This window comes from Neofelis nebulosa, chromosome 14 (genome assembly GCF_028018385.1).
Source record: "Neofelis nebulosa isolate mNeoNeb1 chromosome 14, mNeoNeb1.pri, whole genome shotgun sequence".
NCBI classification, from domain to species: Eukaryota; Metazoa; Chordata; class Mammalia; order Carnivora; family Felidae; genus Neofelis; species Neofelis nebulosa.
Genome location: NC_080795.1, coordinates 80,190,797 through 80,210,296, shown reverse-complemented (window position 1 = coordinate 80,210,296; position 19,500 = coordinate 80,190,797). Strand labels below are relative to the sequence as shown.

Below are 19,500 nucleotides of genomic sequence, written 5' to 3'. Positions count from 1 at the left end.
CATTTTACTGCCCTAGCTAGAAGTTCTGTGCTCCTTAGAAGTCACTCTTCACTGCCTCGTCCTCCACACCCCCAATCCCAGACGCTCACTCACCTGCCTCTATGTATTTGTCTCTTCTGGACATTTTAGGAAAATGGAATCAGACAACATGTGGTCTTTTGTGACTGACTGCTTTCACTTAACATAATGTCTTCAAGGTTCATCCATGTTGTAGCATGAATCAGTACTTTTTTCATTGCTAATAATATTATTCTGTGTGAATATACCACTTTTTGTTGACCCATTCATCAGTTGATGGACATTTGGGTTGTTTCTCCTTTTTGCCTGTTATCAGTAATGGTGCTGTGGACGTTCACGTACAAGTTTTTGTGGGTGAATGTTTTCAGTTCTCTTATCTGTAAGCCTAGGAAATGGAATTGCTGGATCATGTGGTAACTCAGTATTTAACTTTTTGAAGAACTGCGAGATTGTTTTCCAAAGTGGTTGTACCATTTTGTATTCTCATCGGCAGCATAGGAGAGTTCCGATTTCACTACGTCCTCACCAGTGCTTGTTACTATCCTGATTATTGTCATCAGTGAGCATGAAGTGGTATCTCATTGTCCTGGAGATTTGCATTTCCCGTATAGCTAACTATGCTCAGCATCTTTTCATTGTGCTTCTTGGCCATTTGTATGTTTTCTTTGGAAAAATATCTGTCCAGATCCTTTATCAAACGTTTTTTACTTGAGTTATTTGTCTTTCTCTTATTGAGTTGTAACAGATCTTTCTATATTCTGAATACAGCTTCCTTATCAGATACATGATTTAAATTTTTTTCCTACTCTTCTGTGTGTTGTTTTTTTCACTTTCTTGATGGTGCCCTTTGAAGCAGAGACATTATAAATTTTGATGAAGTCCAGTGTGTCTGTGTTTTCTCTGTTGCTTGTGCTTTTCGGTCATATCTAAGATATAAGGTGCTGTATATAAACTTTACATATAAAGCAACCTAATCCTTACAAAGATTTTAGGAGATAGTTACTGTTGTGATGCCTCGCTTATAGATGAGGAAATCGAGATGCAGAAAAGTGCATTGACCTGCTCAAGGTCACAGCTAGTAAGTGGTGATGTGGCAGTTCAAACCCATGAGTTTGTCTCCAGTATCTGGCCTCTCAACCACCATACTCTGTTCCTTTCATTAATTAAATCATTTATTAAAAACTCTTTGCCTGTTTGATTTCTTACTGTTTTTTTTCTCATTGGGACTTCATCTCTTCATTCACCTTGCAGAGTTCAGTGTAGGTTTATTTAGGTTTAGTGCAGGTGGAAGCATTGCTATGAATGAATTTCTGCATTACTCAGCTTCCAGTGATGATTGTTGCTAATTGAACTAAGAAAGTTGTGCTTCAGGCTTTTCTAGTCATGACACTAAAAGTAGAGTCATGACTACAGAGCATTCAGAGAAAACATTGGGTTGATTTCATTTTGCTAACCAATGAAACAAACCCCCGGTGTCGAAATAGATTATAAGTCTCCCAGAATAGGGTCACTCTCTTCCTTATATTCATTTTGTTTGCATATAGTGTTTAGACAGTGCCTTTTGTCCAGCAGATTAGTTAGAACACTGTGACCATGATCACTGTCCATAGTAACAGAATTTAAAAAAAAATTTTTTTTTAAACGTTTATTTATTATTGAGAGACAGAGAGAGGCAGAGCATGAGCCTGGGAGGGGCTGAGAGAGGGGGAGACACAGAATGCAAAGCAGGCTTCAGGCTCCGAGCTGTCAGCACAGAGCCTGACGCGGGGCTCGAACCCACAAACCGCGAGATCATGACCTGAGCCGAAGCCGGACGCTCAACCGACTGAGCCACCCAGGCACCCCCGTAGTACCAGAATTTTGACAACAGTATCTGTGGTTTGTTTCACAAGGGAAAAGATGACATAGAAATACTTCTCAGATCTATTTGAAAAGCCTGGAACTTTGAGAAGAATTCCACGAACCATACAAAGCTGTTTTCACTAATTTTAGATCTATCTAAGACATTTTATGGTTACATAGCAGAGTAAATTTCATGAACTAGACTTGACAAGGGAAGTGTAATATTGATTATTTGCTTTAATTAAAATATTCTGCCTTGGTTAAACTAATTAGTGCTGTGAGTAAACAAATATAAGCTTGCATTTGTATGTGGTGTGAGGATAGACTTCCCCTCTATTTCAATCTGCTTTTCAGAGCATTTTTGTAGCTTTTCAACAATGTTCTAACTTTAGAATTCTATTTTAAAAAATCATCACTTTGTCTAGTGCAGTTTGTACTGGGTTTAACCTGTCTTATGCTCAGAATTCTGCCGTCTCCTGGATAAAGATTTTTCTCTCATTATACTGAGTTAGTGTCAGAGTTACAGGAATTGTGATATCTAGGCCTTTCCTCTCCATGTACTTGAAGTTGGTGTGTCAAGTATGATTTTCCTTCATTTCTTGAATTTTTATTATTCAATTATAATTTTTGAAAATGGGTTTATTTCAATGTTTTATAGATTTACGTAGAAACTGCATGTGTTTGCGCTTTTAAATTTTCCATTTATAAACAACTTAAATGTACTCATTTGTTGTTTTTTCACTATTTGTTTACTTCTTTATAATTTTTTTCAAGTTTATTTTGAGAGAGAGAGAGAGAGAGAGAGAGAGAGCGCATACGTGTACCTGCGTGGTAGAGGGGCAGAGAGAGAGGGTGACAGAGGATCCAAAGTGGGCTCTGTGCTGACAGCAGAAAGCCTGGTGCCCGGCTTGAACTCATGAACCACGAGATCATGGCCTGAGACGAAGTGGGATCTTTAACCACTCAGGTGCCCCTACTTCTTTATAATTAATTAATACAATTTTAGGTGTGCATGCTTTTAAAAGTACCTTATATTTCCTTGTTGTAAAAGTCATGTTCATTGTAGAGAATTTAGAAAATAAAGATAAACAAAATAAATTTAAAAATTAGTGGTAACTTTCCCTCCTAGGGATAAGTAGTAATTGGTTTTGAAACTGGGCAATGTAAGTCCTCCAACTTTGTTCATATTTTTCAAATTTGTCTTGGCTGTTATGGGTCCCTTGAATTTCCCCATGAATTTTAGGATTCAGCTAGTCAATTTCTACAATGAATCCAGCTGGGATTTAAAAAAACATTTAAAAAAAAATTTTTATTTTAGAAAGAGGGAGAGAGAATGCAGGAGAGGAGCAGAGGGAGCGAGACAACCCCAAGCAGGCTCCACACTCAGTGTGGAGCCTGACATGGGGCTTGATCCCATGACCCTGGGATCATGACCTGAGCCGAAATCAACAGTTGGATGCTCAACCAGCTAAGCCACGCCAAGCGCCCCTTGTATTTTCCAAATTTGTCTTGGCTGTTATGGGTCTCTTGAATTTCCCTATGAATTTTAGGATTCAGATAGTTAATTTCTGCAAAGAATCCAGCTGGCATATTGGTAGAAATTACATTGAATTTCTGGATCAATTTGGGGAGTATTGCCGTCTTAAGAATATTAAGTCTTGGGGTGCCTGGGTGGCTCAGTTTGTTGAGTGTCTGACTTTGGCTCAGGTCATGATCTTGCTGTTTGTGAGTTTGAGGCCTGCATGGGGCTTGCTTTAGATCCCCTGTCCCCCTTTCTCTCTGCCCCTCGCCCAGGCATGCTCTTTCTCTCAAAAATGAATAAACAATAAAAAAGTAGTTAAGAAAAAGAATATTGTCTTGTGATCTGTGAACAAGGGTTGTCTTTCCATTTATTTAGGTCTTCTTTAATTCTTGTCAACAGTATTTTGAGTTTCCAGAGTATCATTTAATGCTTTTTTTTGGGTTAAATTTATTCCTAAATATTTTATTCTTTTTGAAATGATTGTGAGTGGAAAGGTTTTCTAAACTGCATTTTCAGATTGTTTATTGCAAGTGTGTAGAATGTGTGGAAATAACAATTAACTTTTATGTATTGCTCTTAAATTCTGCAGCCTTGCTGAATTCATTTATTAGATGTAATAGTTTTTTTTAGTGGATTTTTAAGGATGTTCTATATGCAAGATCATGTCACCTGAAAATAGGATTTTTTCCTTTTCAATTTGGATGCCTTTTATTTAATTTTCTAGTCTAATTGTCATGGCTGTAACTTCTAGTACCTTGTTGAGTAAAAGTGGTGAGAGAGGACATCCTTAGCTTATTCCTGATCTTAGAGTGGAAGCGTTTAGTTTTGTACATTAAGTATAATATTAGCTATAGGTTTTTCACAGATGTTCTTTATTTATTCCCTTCTATTCCCAGTTTGTTGAGTGTTTTTATCACGAAAGAATGTTGAATTTTGTCAAATGCTTTTTCTGCATCTTTTGAGGTGATCATGGTTTTGTCCTTTATTCTGCTGATAGGGTGTATTATATTAATTGATTTTTGTGTGTTAAACAAGTCTTGAGATAAATACCACATGGTCTTATTGTAGAATCATCTTAAATGTTGCTGGATTCAGTTTGCTATTATTTTCTTGATGAGTTTTGCATCTGTATTCATGAGATGTTGGCCTGTAGTTTTGACGTCTTTCTGATTTTGGTGTCAGGCCCATAGAATGGCTCATGTTCTTTCCTGTTACATTTTTTGTGAAGAATTAGTATTAGTTCTTTAAACATTTGGTGGAATTCACTAGTGAAGCCATTGGTATCTGGGCTTTTTTTTTTTTTTTTCTTTGAGAAACTTTGCTGGTTTAATCTCTTTATTTGTTATGGGTCTATTTAGTTTTTCTGTTTGTTCTTCAGTTTGTTTTGGTATCTTGCACCTTTCTAGGAGTTTTCTCATTTCATCTAGGGTATATAATTTATTGGCATGCAGTGATTCATAGTATCCCCTTATAATCCTTTTTATTTTTTATTTATTTAAAAAATTTTAGGTTTGCTTATTTATTTTGAGAGAGAGAGAGTGAGCAGGAGGGGGCAGACAGAGAGAGAGAGAGAGAGAGAGAGAGAGAGAATCTTAAGCAGACTCTACACCATTAGCATGAAGCCTGATACGGGATTCGAACTCTTGAACCATGAGATTATGACCTGAACTGAAACCAAGAGTCTGATGCTTAACTGACTGAGCCACCCAGGTGCCCCATAATAATCCTTTTTAAAAATTAATTAATTATTTAATTAATTAATTTTTAAACTTTCTTTTATTTATTTTTCTTTTTTAATTTATTTTTTAATGTTTATTTTTCAGAGAGAGAGAGGGAGGGAGGGAGGGAGAGAGACAGAGCATGAGCGGGGGAGGGGCAGAGAGAGAGAGACGCGGAATGCAAAGCAGGCTCCAGGCTCTGAGCCTTCAGCACAGAACCCGACGCGGGGCTCGAACTCACAAACTATGAGATCATGACCTGAGCCGAGGTTGGCGCTCAACCGACTGAGCCACCCAGGCGCCCCTCCTTTTTATTTTTTTTTATTTGTTTTTGAGACAGAGAGAGACAGAGCATGAACAGGGGAGGGGCAGAGAGAGAGGGAGACACAGAATCGGAAGCAGGCTCCAGGCTCCCAGCTGTCAGCACAGGGCCCGACGCGGGGCTCGAACTCACGAGCCGCGAGATCGTGACCTGAGCCGAAGTCGGACGCTCAACCGACTGAGCCACCCAGGCGCCCCTCCTTTTTATTTTTTAATGTTGGTAGTAGTGTCCATTCTTTTAGCCCTGATTTTATTTTAATTTGTAATTTTTTAAAATTTTGTTATTTATTTATTTGTTTACCTACTTACTTTACGTAAGTAATCGTTACATCCAACGTGGGGCTTGAATTTACAACCCTGAGATAAAGAATCCCATGCTCTGCTGACTGAGCCAGCCAGACATCCCCTTTCATCCCTGATTTTAGTAATTTGACTCTTCTGTTCTTTTTTGGGGGGCATTTTGTCAATTTTATTGATCTTTTTTAAGGAACCAACTTTTAGTTTTGTAGATTTTTCTCTATTTTTAAAATGATCTATTTCTATTATTTCTATTTTATAAAGACAAAAATCTTTATTATTTTCTTCTTTTGCCTTGATTTTAGTTTGTTGTTATTCTAGTTTCTTAGGTTGTTGACTTGAGGTCTTCTTTCTTTCTTTCTTTTTTTTTTTTTTTGAGTAGGTATTTATAGCTATACATTTCCCTCTAAGCACTGCTTTTGCTGCATCCCGCCTTTGGTATATTGTGCTCTTCTTTTCATTCAGCTCAAAGTATTATCTAATCTCCCTTGTGATTTCTTCTTTGACACATTGGTTATTTAGGTGTGTGCCATTTAATTTGCAAATATTTGTGAATTCCCTAAATTTCCTTCCATTTTTGATCTCTGATATAAGTCTGTTGTAGTCCGAGATCATACTTTGTGTGATTTCAGTTCATTTCAATTTGTTGAGATATGTTTTATGATCTAGCATGTTGCCTCTCCTGGAGAATGTTCTGTGTATGCTTGAGAAGAATGTGTATTCCCCTCCCGTGCTCCCATCGGGTGGGGCGCTCCGTAGGTCTGCTGGTTCTACTTGCTATTGACTTTTTCTGGTCTTATCTTATCTCTGCTCTGGGATTTTTACCACGCTTCCTCCAACTTCCTTCCGCTTAATTAAGAATCACAACTCCTTCAGTATTTCTTCCTGAGTCAGTTGCTAACTCTCTTGATATATCACTGTTCTTATTCTGGGTTCTTATTATTATTCTCGTTCTTATTCTTATTTCCACTTTTTCAGGGAAAAGAAATTAGATCCTCATGCTAGACTTGGTTCGTTATGAAGGGTCTGGCAGTCGTCACAGTGTCGCTTTTATCATGGGCCCCTGCAGTGATGTTTTCATTGCAGTGCATCCCTTCCCAGCGCCCAGCCAGGCGGCTGCTTGTTGGAGGAACGCGGTGGATGTTATGAGTGGAAGAGTCACTGTTCTGCTTGTGGCCTATGATCTTGGTCTGTGATGTGTCTTCTCCAACTTCATTTATATTCCTAAGTGTATATGTTGTAGTGCTCTTGTGTTTACAGAAACACATCCTGTTTTTTTGTTATTTTAAATTAAGATGTTTTTAGGTTTTATTTACATAGCTACGTATACGTATATGTGTGTGTGCATGTATGTATGTGTGTGTGGGTATGTATTTATTTAAAGTTAAAAAAATTTTTTTTAAATTTATTTTTGAGACAGAGAGAGACAGAGCATGAACGGGGGAGGGGCAGAGAGAGAGGGAGACACAGAATCGGAAGCAGGCTCCAGGCTCTGAGCCATCAGCCCAGAGCCCGACACGGGGCTCGAACTCACAGACTGTGAGATCATGACCTGAGCCGAAGTCGGACACTCAACCGAGTGAGCGACCCAGGCACCCCTAAAGTTTCTTTCTACTGTTTATTATTTATTTTTGAGAGAGAGAGAGTGAGACAGAGCGCGAGTGGGGGAGGGGAAGAGAGAGGGAGACACAGATTCTGAAGCAGGCTCCAGGCTCCCGGCATCAGCACAGAGCCCAATGCGGGGCTCGAGCCCATGAGCCCTGAGATCATGACCTGAGCCAAAGTCGGATGCTTAACTGACTGAGCCACCCAGGCGCCCCCGTATGTATGTATTTATTTGTTTGAAAGTAATCTTGGGGTGCCTGGGTGGCCAGGCCTCTATGCCCAGCATGGGGCTTGCACTCATGACCCTGAGAGCAAGAGTCCCCTGCTCTACCGACTGAGCCAACCAGGTGCCCCCACATCCTGTTTTTAATAGACTTGCTTTGTGATTGAATTTACCAGAATGATAATTATTTTAACTTCTGATTTTGCAATAACTTAAAACTTCCAAAAATTTCAAGTTTCAAGAACAGTGCGAAGAAATCTGACACACTCTTCGTCCCGATTTACCATTGTTAGCACTTGTTTTATCATTGGAACTCTGCGTGCCAATAGACAGCTTTTAGGGCCCTTCAAGAGTAAGTTGCAGACCTGTTGCCCCTCCCCTGAGTAAGGTAGAGCGTCGCCTAAGGACAAGATCATGTACATACCAAAACATAGTGTGGTGATTAAAATCGGAAAATTGAAAGCTGAGAGAATACTGTACCCAGTTTTCTGTACTAACCTGTTGTACTAACTGGTGCAGTTCAGCAGTTCCGTCTCTCGAGTCAGGATCCAGCTCAGGCTCACACGTTGCATTTTGTTTTCCCATCATTTAGTATCATTTAACCTGGTACAGTTTCTCAGCTTTTCTGTGTCCTTTGTGACACTGATATTCTGAAGAGCATAGACCATTTATTTTATAGAATGTTCCTTAGTTTGGGTTTGCCTGAAGTTGCCTCATGATTGTGATGTTATGCATTTTGCTAGGGTGAAGGATGCAGAATAAGGGGTGTTTTGACTTCATTGCATTGTATCAGGGAGCCCCGTGAGGTGGGTTTGTCCCATTATTGGCGAGAACTTTGTGGCGTTGGCTAGGTTTCTCCAGGGTAAAGTTAACTATTTTCCTTTCTGTGATTGATGAGTGCTTTGTGGAAAAACACTTTGAGACTATGTAAATACCCTATTTCTCATCAAACTTCTATATAGCAGTTGGCATTTACTAAAGATTTTTACCTGAGTTGTTGATGGTTGCCTAGTGTTGATGGTCTAACTTCATCATTACTTATCCACTTGTTAGCATTCTAATGCAAGTAAGAGCTCCTGTGTCCTTCTCTCTGTCCCTTCCTTCTTTCCTTCCTTCCTTCCTCCCTCCCTCCCATTTGTCGATTCATCCACCCCTCCCACCACCCCTCCCTCCCATCTTTCCATCCGTCTGTCCATCTGTCATTACTGTGGACTTGTGGATCTTTATTTTATTCAGTGGGTTCTAATCCATTGCTTTAATTCTTTATTATATGGTCCATTGGCTAGATTTGATCAATGGAAGCTCTTCATGCTGGCCCTGGTATCCTTTATAAGTTCCCCGTCATTTTTTGAGTACTTCTTTACTTTCTGGATGGAGATATTTATGGACATTTTATACTTTCCCTGACCCAGCTTTGAAATCAGACACTCCTCTCCAGTGTTCTAGTACCTTTTGTTGGTGAATGCTATTTAGAAACCAAAACCTGGGCACTAAATAGGCTTATTGCTTCTACACCCTTTGAGAAGTTCATAGTGTCATCTAGAGTTCATACTCTGTGATCTCTAATTCCAACCCAAACCCCAAGGAACCTTTCTAGTTTTTCCCTGTTTTATATTCATATCTTCCTTCTCCAACAGTGGGAAATCTGGCTCCCACTATTTTCAGTGTGCACTCATTTTCTCAGTCCTACAGTATATAGAACGTCAGAATTACTAACCAATATCACTACAAAAACAAACCTTTAAGTAAAATTTAAGAACTGTTTGTGCTCTCTTTGTCTTCATACTGAGGATAAATGTACAAGGTACTGTGATCAGAAGTTGATTGGGTTTGTTCTTTAATCTCCCTGTCAATGGAATTGTGTTATTACTTTGAAATACCGTTAGGCTCATTTGTTTCTGTTTGTATGCCATATAGGGTTCCCCTATCTTTACTGATTGATTTTTTTTTTTTTACCACTATATAAAACATGAACATGGTTCTAAAAGTCAAAACGTTACAAAAAGTTATATCCAGAGAAGGGTCACTGCCTTTCTTATCCCTCCCACCTGATTCCCATCTACCCCATAGGTAACTAATCTCATCTGTTCCTAGTTTTTCATTCTTGTAGGGGTTGTGTTTTGTGTGTGTGTGTGTGTGTGTGTGTGTGTGTGTGTGTGTGTGTGTGTTGTTGTTAAAAAAAAACAAACAACCCAGATAGATGTTCTTATTTCTATTTCTTGTGCATATGACATATATTCTTTTATATTTGGCTTTTTTTGTTGTTTATCAACATATCTTGGAAATCGATTCCTATCAGGCTGTGGAGATCTTCCTCATCCATTTCCCCAGCTGTGTGACACACACAGAGTGTGTGTGTGTGTGTGTGTGTGTGTGTGTGTGTGTGTGCGCGCGCGCGCACGGTGTGTGTATGTGCGTGCGCGTGCGTGCGCGTGCACGCACCTGCGCCATATTCTGTTCACGTCTCCTCTGCATGGACATTCGGTTTCCAGCGTTTTGTAATTACAGGTGCTGCTGCAGTGAGTGGCCTCATCCATATGTACCGCTGTGTTACTGGGCTTGTGTCTTCACCATAAATTCCTAGAGATGGAGTTCCTGGGTCAAAAGGTTAAAAAATATAGACACACTTACTAGATTTTACCAAATTTCTCTCCACTGGGGTCGCACCACTTTGCACTCACAGGAGCCGCGCAGGAGGGTGCCTTTTCTCCACGAGTTTGTCAGCCGAGCTCCTTGTTGACTTTTTACGCTTTTGCCAGCTCGCTAAGAGTGAGAAGCGGTGTCTCCTACCACAGGTGATATCCAACATCTTTTTAAATGGTGAGGGCCGTCTTTGTGTTTTTCTTTTATGAATTGTCTGCTCGTATCTTTGGCTCATTTTTTTCTTTTGGACTTTTAGCTTTTTGCCTCTCAATTTTATGACCTCTTTGTATATTAGAGCTCTTAGCCCTTTGTGATGTATATTGCAGCTATTTTCTCTCAGACCATCATTTATGTTTTGGCTTCATTTGTGGTATTTTTGCTGCATTGTCACATAACCGAATTTATCAGTGTTTTAAAATTGTCCTTGGATTTGCATCATATTTAGAGAGCTTTCCCTCTGTCCAGGTTTAGAGGAATTCACCTATGTTGTTGAACTTCTTTTATGGTTTTCTGTTTTATATCTGGATCCTAGATCATTTGGCATTTACTCTTGCGTTTGGTATGAGGTCTGTTTTCATCTTTTTCCGAATGGCCATCCAGGGGTCCCAGTACTGCTGATCTTTGACGTGGTGGGGGAGCTCACTATGCGCTCGCCCAGGGTAACATCCAGACCTACTGGCGGCACTGTCTTCCTTGCTGTCCCTCCGCCGACGGGGCGGAGTATCACGTTGCCGGGCTTTCGCTTTGTAGCAGGACAGCGGCTGTAAGTGTGACCCAGCACCGCTGCCGGCATCTCCTCCGCGCCAGTTGGCACCTGCCTTTTCTGAAAATTGCCTGGTGTTTCTCTTCTCTCTCACGGTTTTGTCTTTCTGTCCCCTGCCTCCTTTGTCTCTGCTTTATGCCCTCTTATTTCTGCTTTGCTTTCCTTTGTGTCTGTTTGCCTTTCCAGTTTTGGGCCTTGTACGCAGTCTTGCACGCAAGCGGACTCCGTAACTCTCTCCCTGTCTCTTGGATGAATGGATGATGGTTGGATGGATACCTGAGAACCCGTGTGATTATGTTGTTTTCCCAACTTCTCTGCCCACGTTTTCCTAACTGTGTTCTCTCATTTTCTCCCCTCCAGCCTGGCTGTCAGCCTGGCTGTTTCGTTGATTTTTCCCGTTTGTAGACTCCAGGCTATAGCCTTGATGACTCCTGGTTCCACTGGTCCACATTAACGTTATGTGCAGGCTGTTGACCCTTTGTAGATGTCAAGAAAGATTGCATCTATCGCATACTAGTATTTTTAGAGCTTCTTATTCTTTTTTTTAAAAATTTTTTTTTTCAACGTTTTTTATTTATTTTTGGGACAGAGAGAGACAGAGCATGAACGGGGGAGGGGCAGAGAGAGAGGGAGACACAGAATCGGAAACAGGCTCCAGGCTCCGAGCCATCAGCCCAGAGCCTGACGCGGGGCTCGAACTCACGGACCGCGAGATCGTGACCTGGCTGAAGTCGGACGCTTAACCGACTGCGCCACCCAGGCGCCCCGAGCTTCTTATTCTTTTATTGAACAAAATTAATTTGCTGTGACCCACTAAGCTGTCTTGTGAGCTCTGCCCTTGTTAGTTTCTGACATATTGTGCTGTTCTGGGCTGTGGTGTGGGCGTGTACCCCCCCTCCCCCACCCCCCCCACCGCCCCGTATTGGCGTTGAAGGTCATCATTGAATGAACCCTCATTTTCAGTGGTGCCATTTCTGTAAAAGATGGAGGGGCATTTCCTCCTTCTTCCTGGTTGGAGACGTCTTGATCATGTACTGTTCGGAAGAGAGGAGGTACCATATGAAGAGCAAAGGACCCGCTTCATTCTGGCCCCTCTTACCTTTCCCTCCCTTTCTTCAAGGGAGAAGGGTAGAATTTAAGGATGTAAAGATAAATTGTTAGAACCTATTAAATAAATCAAGACTGCCTATTATTAAATATTTTAGCCAGAAATAAGTGTATTATATATAGGAAAACATGCAAAGCACAATCGTACAGTGGTGGAAAATGTAGGCCCAAGTTCGGATCCTACCCTGGAGTCACTGGCTCTGTAATTTTGAACACTAGTAAGGGTACTCGGCCTCTCCAGGACTTGTTTCATCACCCGCGGAAATGAGATACACTAGGAGTGCCTTCTTCCTAGAGTGGCTGGGGGTTGTGAGTGAGGACCTGCAAAGTCCTTGTTAGCACAGGTTCTGAGTCCTTCTCAGTGCAAAAGAACCTATCTTTGGCTGTGATGATGGTACAACCACTCTGTGTAAGTGCTCATCGCTCCAGAGGGGTGTCTTGTGGCTGGGAGGTGGAATTCTCAGTTCTGTAGCACTCAAGAATTGTGTCATTGGGCCTCAGTGATTGGAATCTGTTCTTTAAAAAATGTATATTTTAGGTTTTTTCGAGCATGCCCTTTTCTTTTATTATTTATAGTTCAACCCTCTCATCCCTTGCTGTGATTTTCACAAAATCCAGAGGAAACAAGATCCTAAGCCACCTGCCTCTTCCTGGTCCCCTGTGGTGGTTCTTTCTTCCCCAACGAGAGGAGGGTTTTGTGTAGGAAATTTTCTTTGTTTCCCTTTTCTTGGAGTCTTTCTGTCCATTTGTCACCTGTCCATCTGTCTTTCTATCCACTTATTCTTCTGTCTTGTTCCCAAAAGTATTTGAGACAGCTTAGAGAAGAACAGAATGTCAAACAAGCAGGTGAGAAGATGGGGCCAAGGTCAGAAGCGAGGGTAGGAGACAAGCTGGCACGCGTGGGGCAGGCATTGAGAGGCACGCCTGTGTCCTATGGATTGTCGGGATGGGCAGCAGCCCTGTGCCTGAGACCCCAGCAGGCGTGAAGGCCTGAAGAGTTTGTGCCGGTGATAAACTAGCGGCTTAGCAGGAGCCCAGCTGTTCCTGTTACCAGGCTTGGGAGAGTCGCTTTTGTGTTCTGTGAAATCAAAAACTGCTTCATCCTTTTTTTTTTTTTTTTTCCCCTGTCCGAGTTCCATGTGTAGTTGGTTATGTTCTGTAAATGGAGATTTCTCCAGAACTCTCCCCCACGTTGGTCGGATGGCCAGGGAATTAGGTGGTTCTGCTAATTGATAGGCATCCAGAAATAGACAATGACGACCACAGAAAGGATCCTGGCATTCATGAGTTCTGTTTCGTCAGGGCTGGATGGTTCAGAAAATGCTTTCATGTAGTTGGTGGTCATTTGAGGAGACAGTGTGGCCTCCTGCTGACACTCAGAGTGTAGAGCTGTGAGATAGTGCTCGCCACTGGTGTGGTCTTCCAGATGCCTAAGCTGGTTATTATGAACACGGTACTTTTCTATAATGCACTTCATGTTCTTTAACAGAAAATTTCAACAAGGAGGAAAACTTACTTTGAGTCACTTAACATTTCATATGGTGCTTCGATGGTAAGACTTCTAGGGGATATACAGGCTAGGAAGGGGATACATAAGCTAGGAAGGGGGTATATGAGCTAGGAAAGGGATATATAAGCTAGGAAGGGAATATATGAGCCAGGAAAGGGGTATATGAGCGAGGAAGGGGGTATATGGGCCAGGAAGGGGGTAATGTGGGCCAGGAAGGGGGTATGTGACCGGGAAGGGGGTATGTGGGCCGGGAAGGAAGTATGTGAGCCGGGAAGGGGGTATGTGAGTCAGGAAGGGGGTATGTGAGCCAGGAAGGGTTATATGAGCCAGGAAGGGGGTATATGAGCTGGGAAGGGGATATATGAGTCAGGAAGGAGGTATATGAGCCAGGAAGGGGGTATATGAGTTAGGAAGGTTTTTTTTTTTTAAATTTTTTTTTAACGTTTATTTATTTTTGAGACAGAGAGAGACAGAGCATGAATGGGGGAGGGGCAGAGAGAGGGAGACACAGAATCTGAAACAGGCTCCAGGCTCTGAGCTGTCAGCACAGAGCCCGACGCGGGGCTCAAACTCACGGACTGCGAGATCATGACCTGAGCTGAAGTCGGCTGCTTAACCGACTGAGCCACCCAGGCGCCCCTAGGAAGGTTTAAAAAACAGCATCATTATTTGAATTGCAGTAGGGAATATTTAAGTTTTATCTGGTTTGTGCCCCTCTTTCAAACAAAGAAGCAAGACAGAAAAAGCAAAAGATTATTTCTTTTCTTTCTTTTGGTTTGCAGGTGCCCTCACAACCAATGGCATAAATCCCGACACCAGTGCTGAAATTGGACGTGCTAAGAACTGTCTGAGTCCTGAGGACATAATTGACAAATATAAGGAGGCCATTTCCTATTACAGCAAGGTGATTTTACTGCTTCGTAAATCCCTTACATAATTGTGTTGTTTTAATCTGGGGTTCCTGGTTTACACTGTGAAATACTGCAGTACATCCCAATTATTTGGTTCTGTAAGTATTCATGTATCATTCTCTAGTGCATGATACTATATACTAAAACACTTCTTTATTTCTGATTCATAATAGTGTGAATTTAATATTTGGAAAAAGGGGAAAAAGGACGATCATAGCCCCACTACTCGGAGATAACCATTTTAACATTTTGATATCTATTTTCTGGTCTTTCTGTCAACATATATTGCCTATATTATAAAAAACGGTGAGCATCCTATACTTACTGTGTGGAGACCTGCATTTTTCATGTGGCGTATCTCTGTAGTTAAACCTTCCACGGCCTGATTTTTAGTGATGTGGGTGACATTCCATCTTTTGGATGCACCCTTCTTAATACTCTGGGTTTATTTATTTATTTATTTAAATGTTTATTATTTATTTTTGAGAGACAGAGAGACATAGCATCAGCGGGGGAGGGGCGGGGCGAGAGGGAGACACAGAATCCAAAGCAGGCTCCAGGCTAGGCTGTCAGCACAGAGCCCGACGCGGGGCTCGACCCCACGAACCGGGAGACTGTGACCTGAGCCGAAGGCAGATGCTTAAGCGACTGAGCTACCCAGGTGACCCTTGGATTTAAAAAAAAAAAAATTTAAATTTCATATCTACTTTCTGAAATACTGAAAACAAGAAGTCAAGCTGTGTAGAAGAGCGGTAGCAAAAGCAGAAGATGAAACCCGCCCACCTCTCCTACCCTTGTTTCTTAGAGTAACAGCTGTTAACAATTTGGTACATCTCTCTTGTGACCTTTATGCCTGTGAAATGCATATATGTGTGTATGTATATCTCTTATTTAGGAAGATGAGATTATACCGCATGTGTTATTCTGCAACTTGCTTTATTCACTCACAGATTCATCCCAGATGTCCTCCCACTGCAAACCTGCTTGATTCTTTCAGATAGGGTGGAAAGTCTTCTATGTTTTTTTTTATGTTTATTTATTTTTGAGAGAGAGAGAGAGAGAGAGAGAGAGAGAGAGAGAGAGAGAGAGATAGCGTGTGAGAGGGGGAGGGACAGAGAGAGAGGGAGACACAGAATCTGAAACAGGCTCCAGGCTCTGAGCTGTCAGCACAGAGCCCGACGCGGGGCTCGAACTCACGGACCGCGAGATCATGACCTGAGCCGAAGTCGGACGCTCAACCGACTGAGCCACCCAGGCACTCCAATTTTTAAAAATTTTTTAAAATGTTTGTTTATTTTTTGAGAGAGAGAGAGACAGAGTACGAGGATGAGAGGGGCCGAGAGAGAGGGAGACACAGAATCCTAAGTAGGCTCCAGGCATCGAGCTGTCAGCACAGAGCCTGATGTGAGGCTCAAACTCACAAACCGTGAGATCATGACCTGAGCTGAGGTTGGACGCTTCACTGACTGAGCCACCCAGGCGCCCCTCGGGTGGAAAGTCTTCTAAAGTGTGGATGCAGTCATTTGCCAACACTTTTGTAAGAGGCCATCAGGAACCCAACACGGGGAGTAGACGGCACCTAGAGCAAAGCGAAATGCCTGCTCCCACAGAGCTCACTGCTCGCTCTGATTTCCTAAATTCTTACCTTTTGATGGATGCTTAGGTTTTCTCACTTTCCCCTGTTAGGAAAAAATGCATCAGTGAACATCCTTGTACATATATTCTTGTGTGATTATCCCTTTTGTTATGATTTCTGGAAATTTGGGGCTCCTGTGTGGCTCAGTTGGTTGAGCGTCTAAGTTCGGCCCAGGTCATGATCTCAGGGTTCGTGGGTTTGAGCCCCGTGCCTGACTTTGCACTGATAGTGTGGAGCCTGCTTTGGATTCTATGTCTCCCTCTCTCTCTGACCCTCCCCTACTCACGCTCTCTCAAAAATACAAAAATTAAATATTGAAAATTAAGAAAAAAAGATTTCTGGAAATTTAATCACTGGATATGACATTTACACTTGTGATAAATTGCTTTCAAGTTACTCCCCAAATTCCTTCTCCAATAGGGTATGAAAAGGTATAGATTTATTTAACTGATTCTCTTCTATGAATATTAGTTCATTTCAGTTTTCCTTGCCACAGTTGTAAACAGTGCTGTGATAAATGCCCTGGTAGAGAAATCTTCTTGGACTGATTTATTTTTTTATTATTTTTTTTAAGGAGATAGTACCTAGAAGTGGACTTGAGTCAAAGAGCATACATGGTGTTTTTATTTTTATTTTTTTTAAATTTTTTTTTCAACGTTTTTTATTTATTTTTGGGACAGAGAGAGACAGAGCATGAACGGGGGAGGGGCAGAGAGAGAGGGAGACACAGAATTGGAAACAGGCTCCAGGCTCCGAGCCATCGGCCCAGAGCCTGACGCGGGGCTCGAACTCACGGACCATGAGATCGTGACCTGGCTGAAGTCGGACGCTTAACCGACTGCGCCACCCAGGCGCCCCTACATGGTGTTTTTAGAGTTTACTTACACATTGCCATAGTGTCGTGCCAAGAGGGTAACAGTCTGCTCTGTCACAAACACCAGCTATTGTATCCTTTCAGAGTATTTGTCACTGTGATGGGTGAAAGTAACTTCCCATTGTTTTAGTTTGGATTTGATTACCAGTGAGATATTGGACAGTTTTTGCTTCATAGCATTTATGTTTCTTATATGAATTACCCATTTGTGTCCTTTGTACACATTTACGTTAGGGTGTTTTTCTTGTTGGTCTGTTATAGCTCTTTATATATGGTGAATACCAGCTTCTTTTCTTTCATTGATGCCTATTACTAATCTGTTTCCTAAGGTTGCTTGCCTTTCATTTTGTTCAGGAGCTTTTCTTTTTCTTTTTGTGGTCAAAACATGTTTCTAATATAGTAAATTTTTTCCTTTTGGGTTTTTACCTTTGGTATTATGCTTAGGAATACCTTAACAATAACATGGAACTCTTTTCTTCAGTTTTTTTTTTTAATAATAAAGTTTATTTGAGAAAGAGAGTACGTACGAGTGACAGAGGGACAGAGAGCGAGGGAGAGAGAGAATCCCACGCAGGCTCCCCACTGTCAGTGCAGAGCCTGATGTGGGACTTGAGCTCATGAACCATGAGATCATGGCCTGAGTCGAAATCAAGAGTCCGATGCTTAACTGATTGAGCCACCCAGGAGCCCCATCCTCATTTTTTTTTTTTTTAATCTTTAAAATGGGGATGATGATAGTACCTATCTGAAAGTGTTGTGGTGAGGATAAGCAGAGTTAAGTATATGGAAAGTATTGTATTTGATGAGGTTAGCATTTTAAAATATTTATCTCCTTACCTGTAATTTATTTTGTGTACATTATGACACAGAAATAGCATTTATTTTTTCCAGGTTACTATCTACTTGTTCCACCACAATTTATGGAATTCATACTTTTTGTCTCTGATTTGAAATCCCACTTACACTGAATACATACATATATTGGAGTCTAATTCTGAGCTTTTTTTTTTTTTAATTTTTTTTTTTAATGTTTATTTATTTTTGAGACAGAGACAGAGCATGAACAGGGGAGGGGCAGAGAGAGAGGGGGACACAGAATCCGAAACAGGCTCCGGGCTCTGAGCTGTCAGCACAGAGCCCGACGCAGGGCACGAACCCATGGACCGCGAGATCATGACCTGGGCCGAAGTCGGACGCTCAACCGACTGAGCCACCCAGGCGCCCCTGAGCTTTTTATTCCTTTCTATGAATTTCTTTTCTTACTCCAGCATCATGATATTTTATCTCCTGTGGTTTCTTTAACATGTACTAGTGTGTCTTCTTTTCTTTAAAATCCCTTCCTCCCATCCTAGATTTTCTTGGCTAGTATTATGAATAATAATTCCTCAAGAATCCTGAAATATTTCGTTCATGTCACACACACACACACACACACACACACAACAGTTTGGAATTTTCATGGGGCTTAAAGTAAGTTTTGAATTATTTTTAGGAGAACTCCTATCTTTGCAAAATTACTGTCTCTGTAGAATATGTTAATGTCTCTGCACTTACACATCTTATTTTAAGTCCCGCAATACAGAGTTGCAGGTTTCTTCACAGAGAACGTGAGCATTGTTTTTAAGTTTATTTCTAGTTATTGCACGTGTTTTTGTTAATTTGGTGGATGAGATTTTTTGCCATTATATTTTTGAACTGCTTATAGCTGAAATGTAGAAAGGCAGATTGAGGTTTTAATATTCATTTTGTAACTGGCTGTTGAAAAATCTTAAATATTAAGTACTTTTTTCAAACTCCTTTCTTTTCTGTCTTTTAAACTTTGTTTCCAAGATTATCAAAATGATCATAGCTAAGTTCTGTAGGTGGGCAGACAGATGGAGAGAAGTCACGTGGCTCGTGTAACTAATTCTAGCAGTTTGGTGACTGCCTTTGGACTAGAGAAGCAGAAGGAGCCAGGGTTAGACCAGGGAAGGCTCTGAACGTGCACAGGAACCAGGCTCTCCTGCCTTTGTGGCAGAGCCCTGTGGGCATGGCAGGTGGATGGCTCTTCACCAGCCATATCTGATGGAAAGTTAGTGGCTGCCCACAGCACTGTGTTAGTAAGAATTCGAGACTTCTCGGTGGGAGAGACTTGTCTGCCGTGGGCACAGCAGGGGAGGCAGGTGGCCGTGGGTCTTGAGTTTTCCAGTCCCCAGAGTGGAAGGAGCAGCCTCTGGAGTAAGACAGAACTGGATTTGAGTCTCTCCACTGTGTCTGTGCTGTCTGACCTCATTTCCTTTGTATGCTCTCTCAGCCCCGGGTTTCTTTTCTCTCAAATGGTGAGGTTAAGGCCTACTGCATCAAGATTAAAAAAAATTTTTTTTAAAATGTTTATTTATTTTGAGAGAGTGAGAGCAAGAGAGAGAGAGCACGTGAGATAGTGGGAAAAGGGCAGAGAGACAAGGAGCGAGAGAATCCTGAGCAGGCTCCATGCTGTCAGCACAGAGCTCAATGCGGGGCTCGATCCCGTG

At 41.5% G+C, this 19,500-nt stretch overlaps 1 protein-coding gene across 6 annotated transcripts in view; it reads left to right on the top strand.

Annotated features, from left to right (window-relative positions):
- Window positions 1-19,500, top strand: part of TRAPPC9 (trafficking protein particle complex subunit 9) — a 572,152-nt gene that overhangs the window by 35,542 nt on the left and 517,110 nt on the right. For all 6 annotated transcript variants that reach the window (XM_058699183.1, XM_058699185.1, XM_058699186.1 and 3 more), the window contains one exon: window positions 14,352-14,473. In XM_058699183.1, coding sequence (XP_058555166.1) covers window positions 14,352-14,473 — 122 coding nt within the window. The remainder of the gene's footprint in view (window positions 1-14,351; window positions 14,474-19,500) is intronic.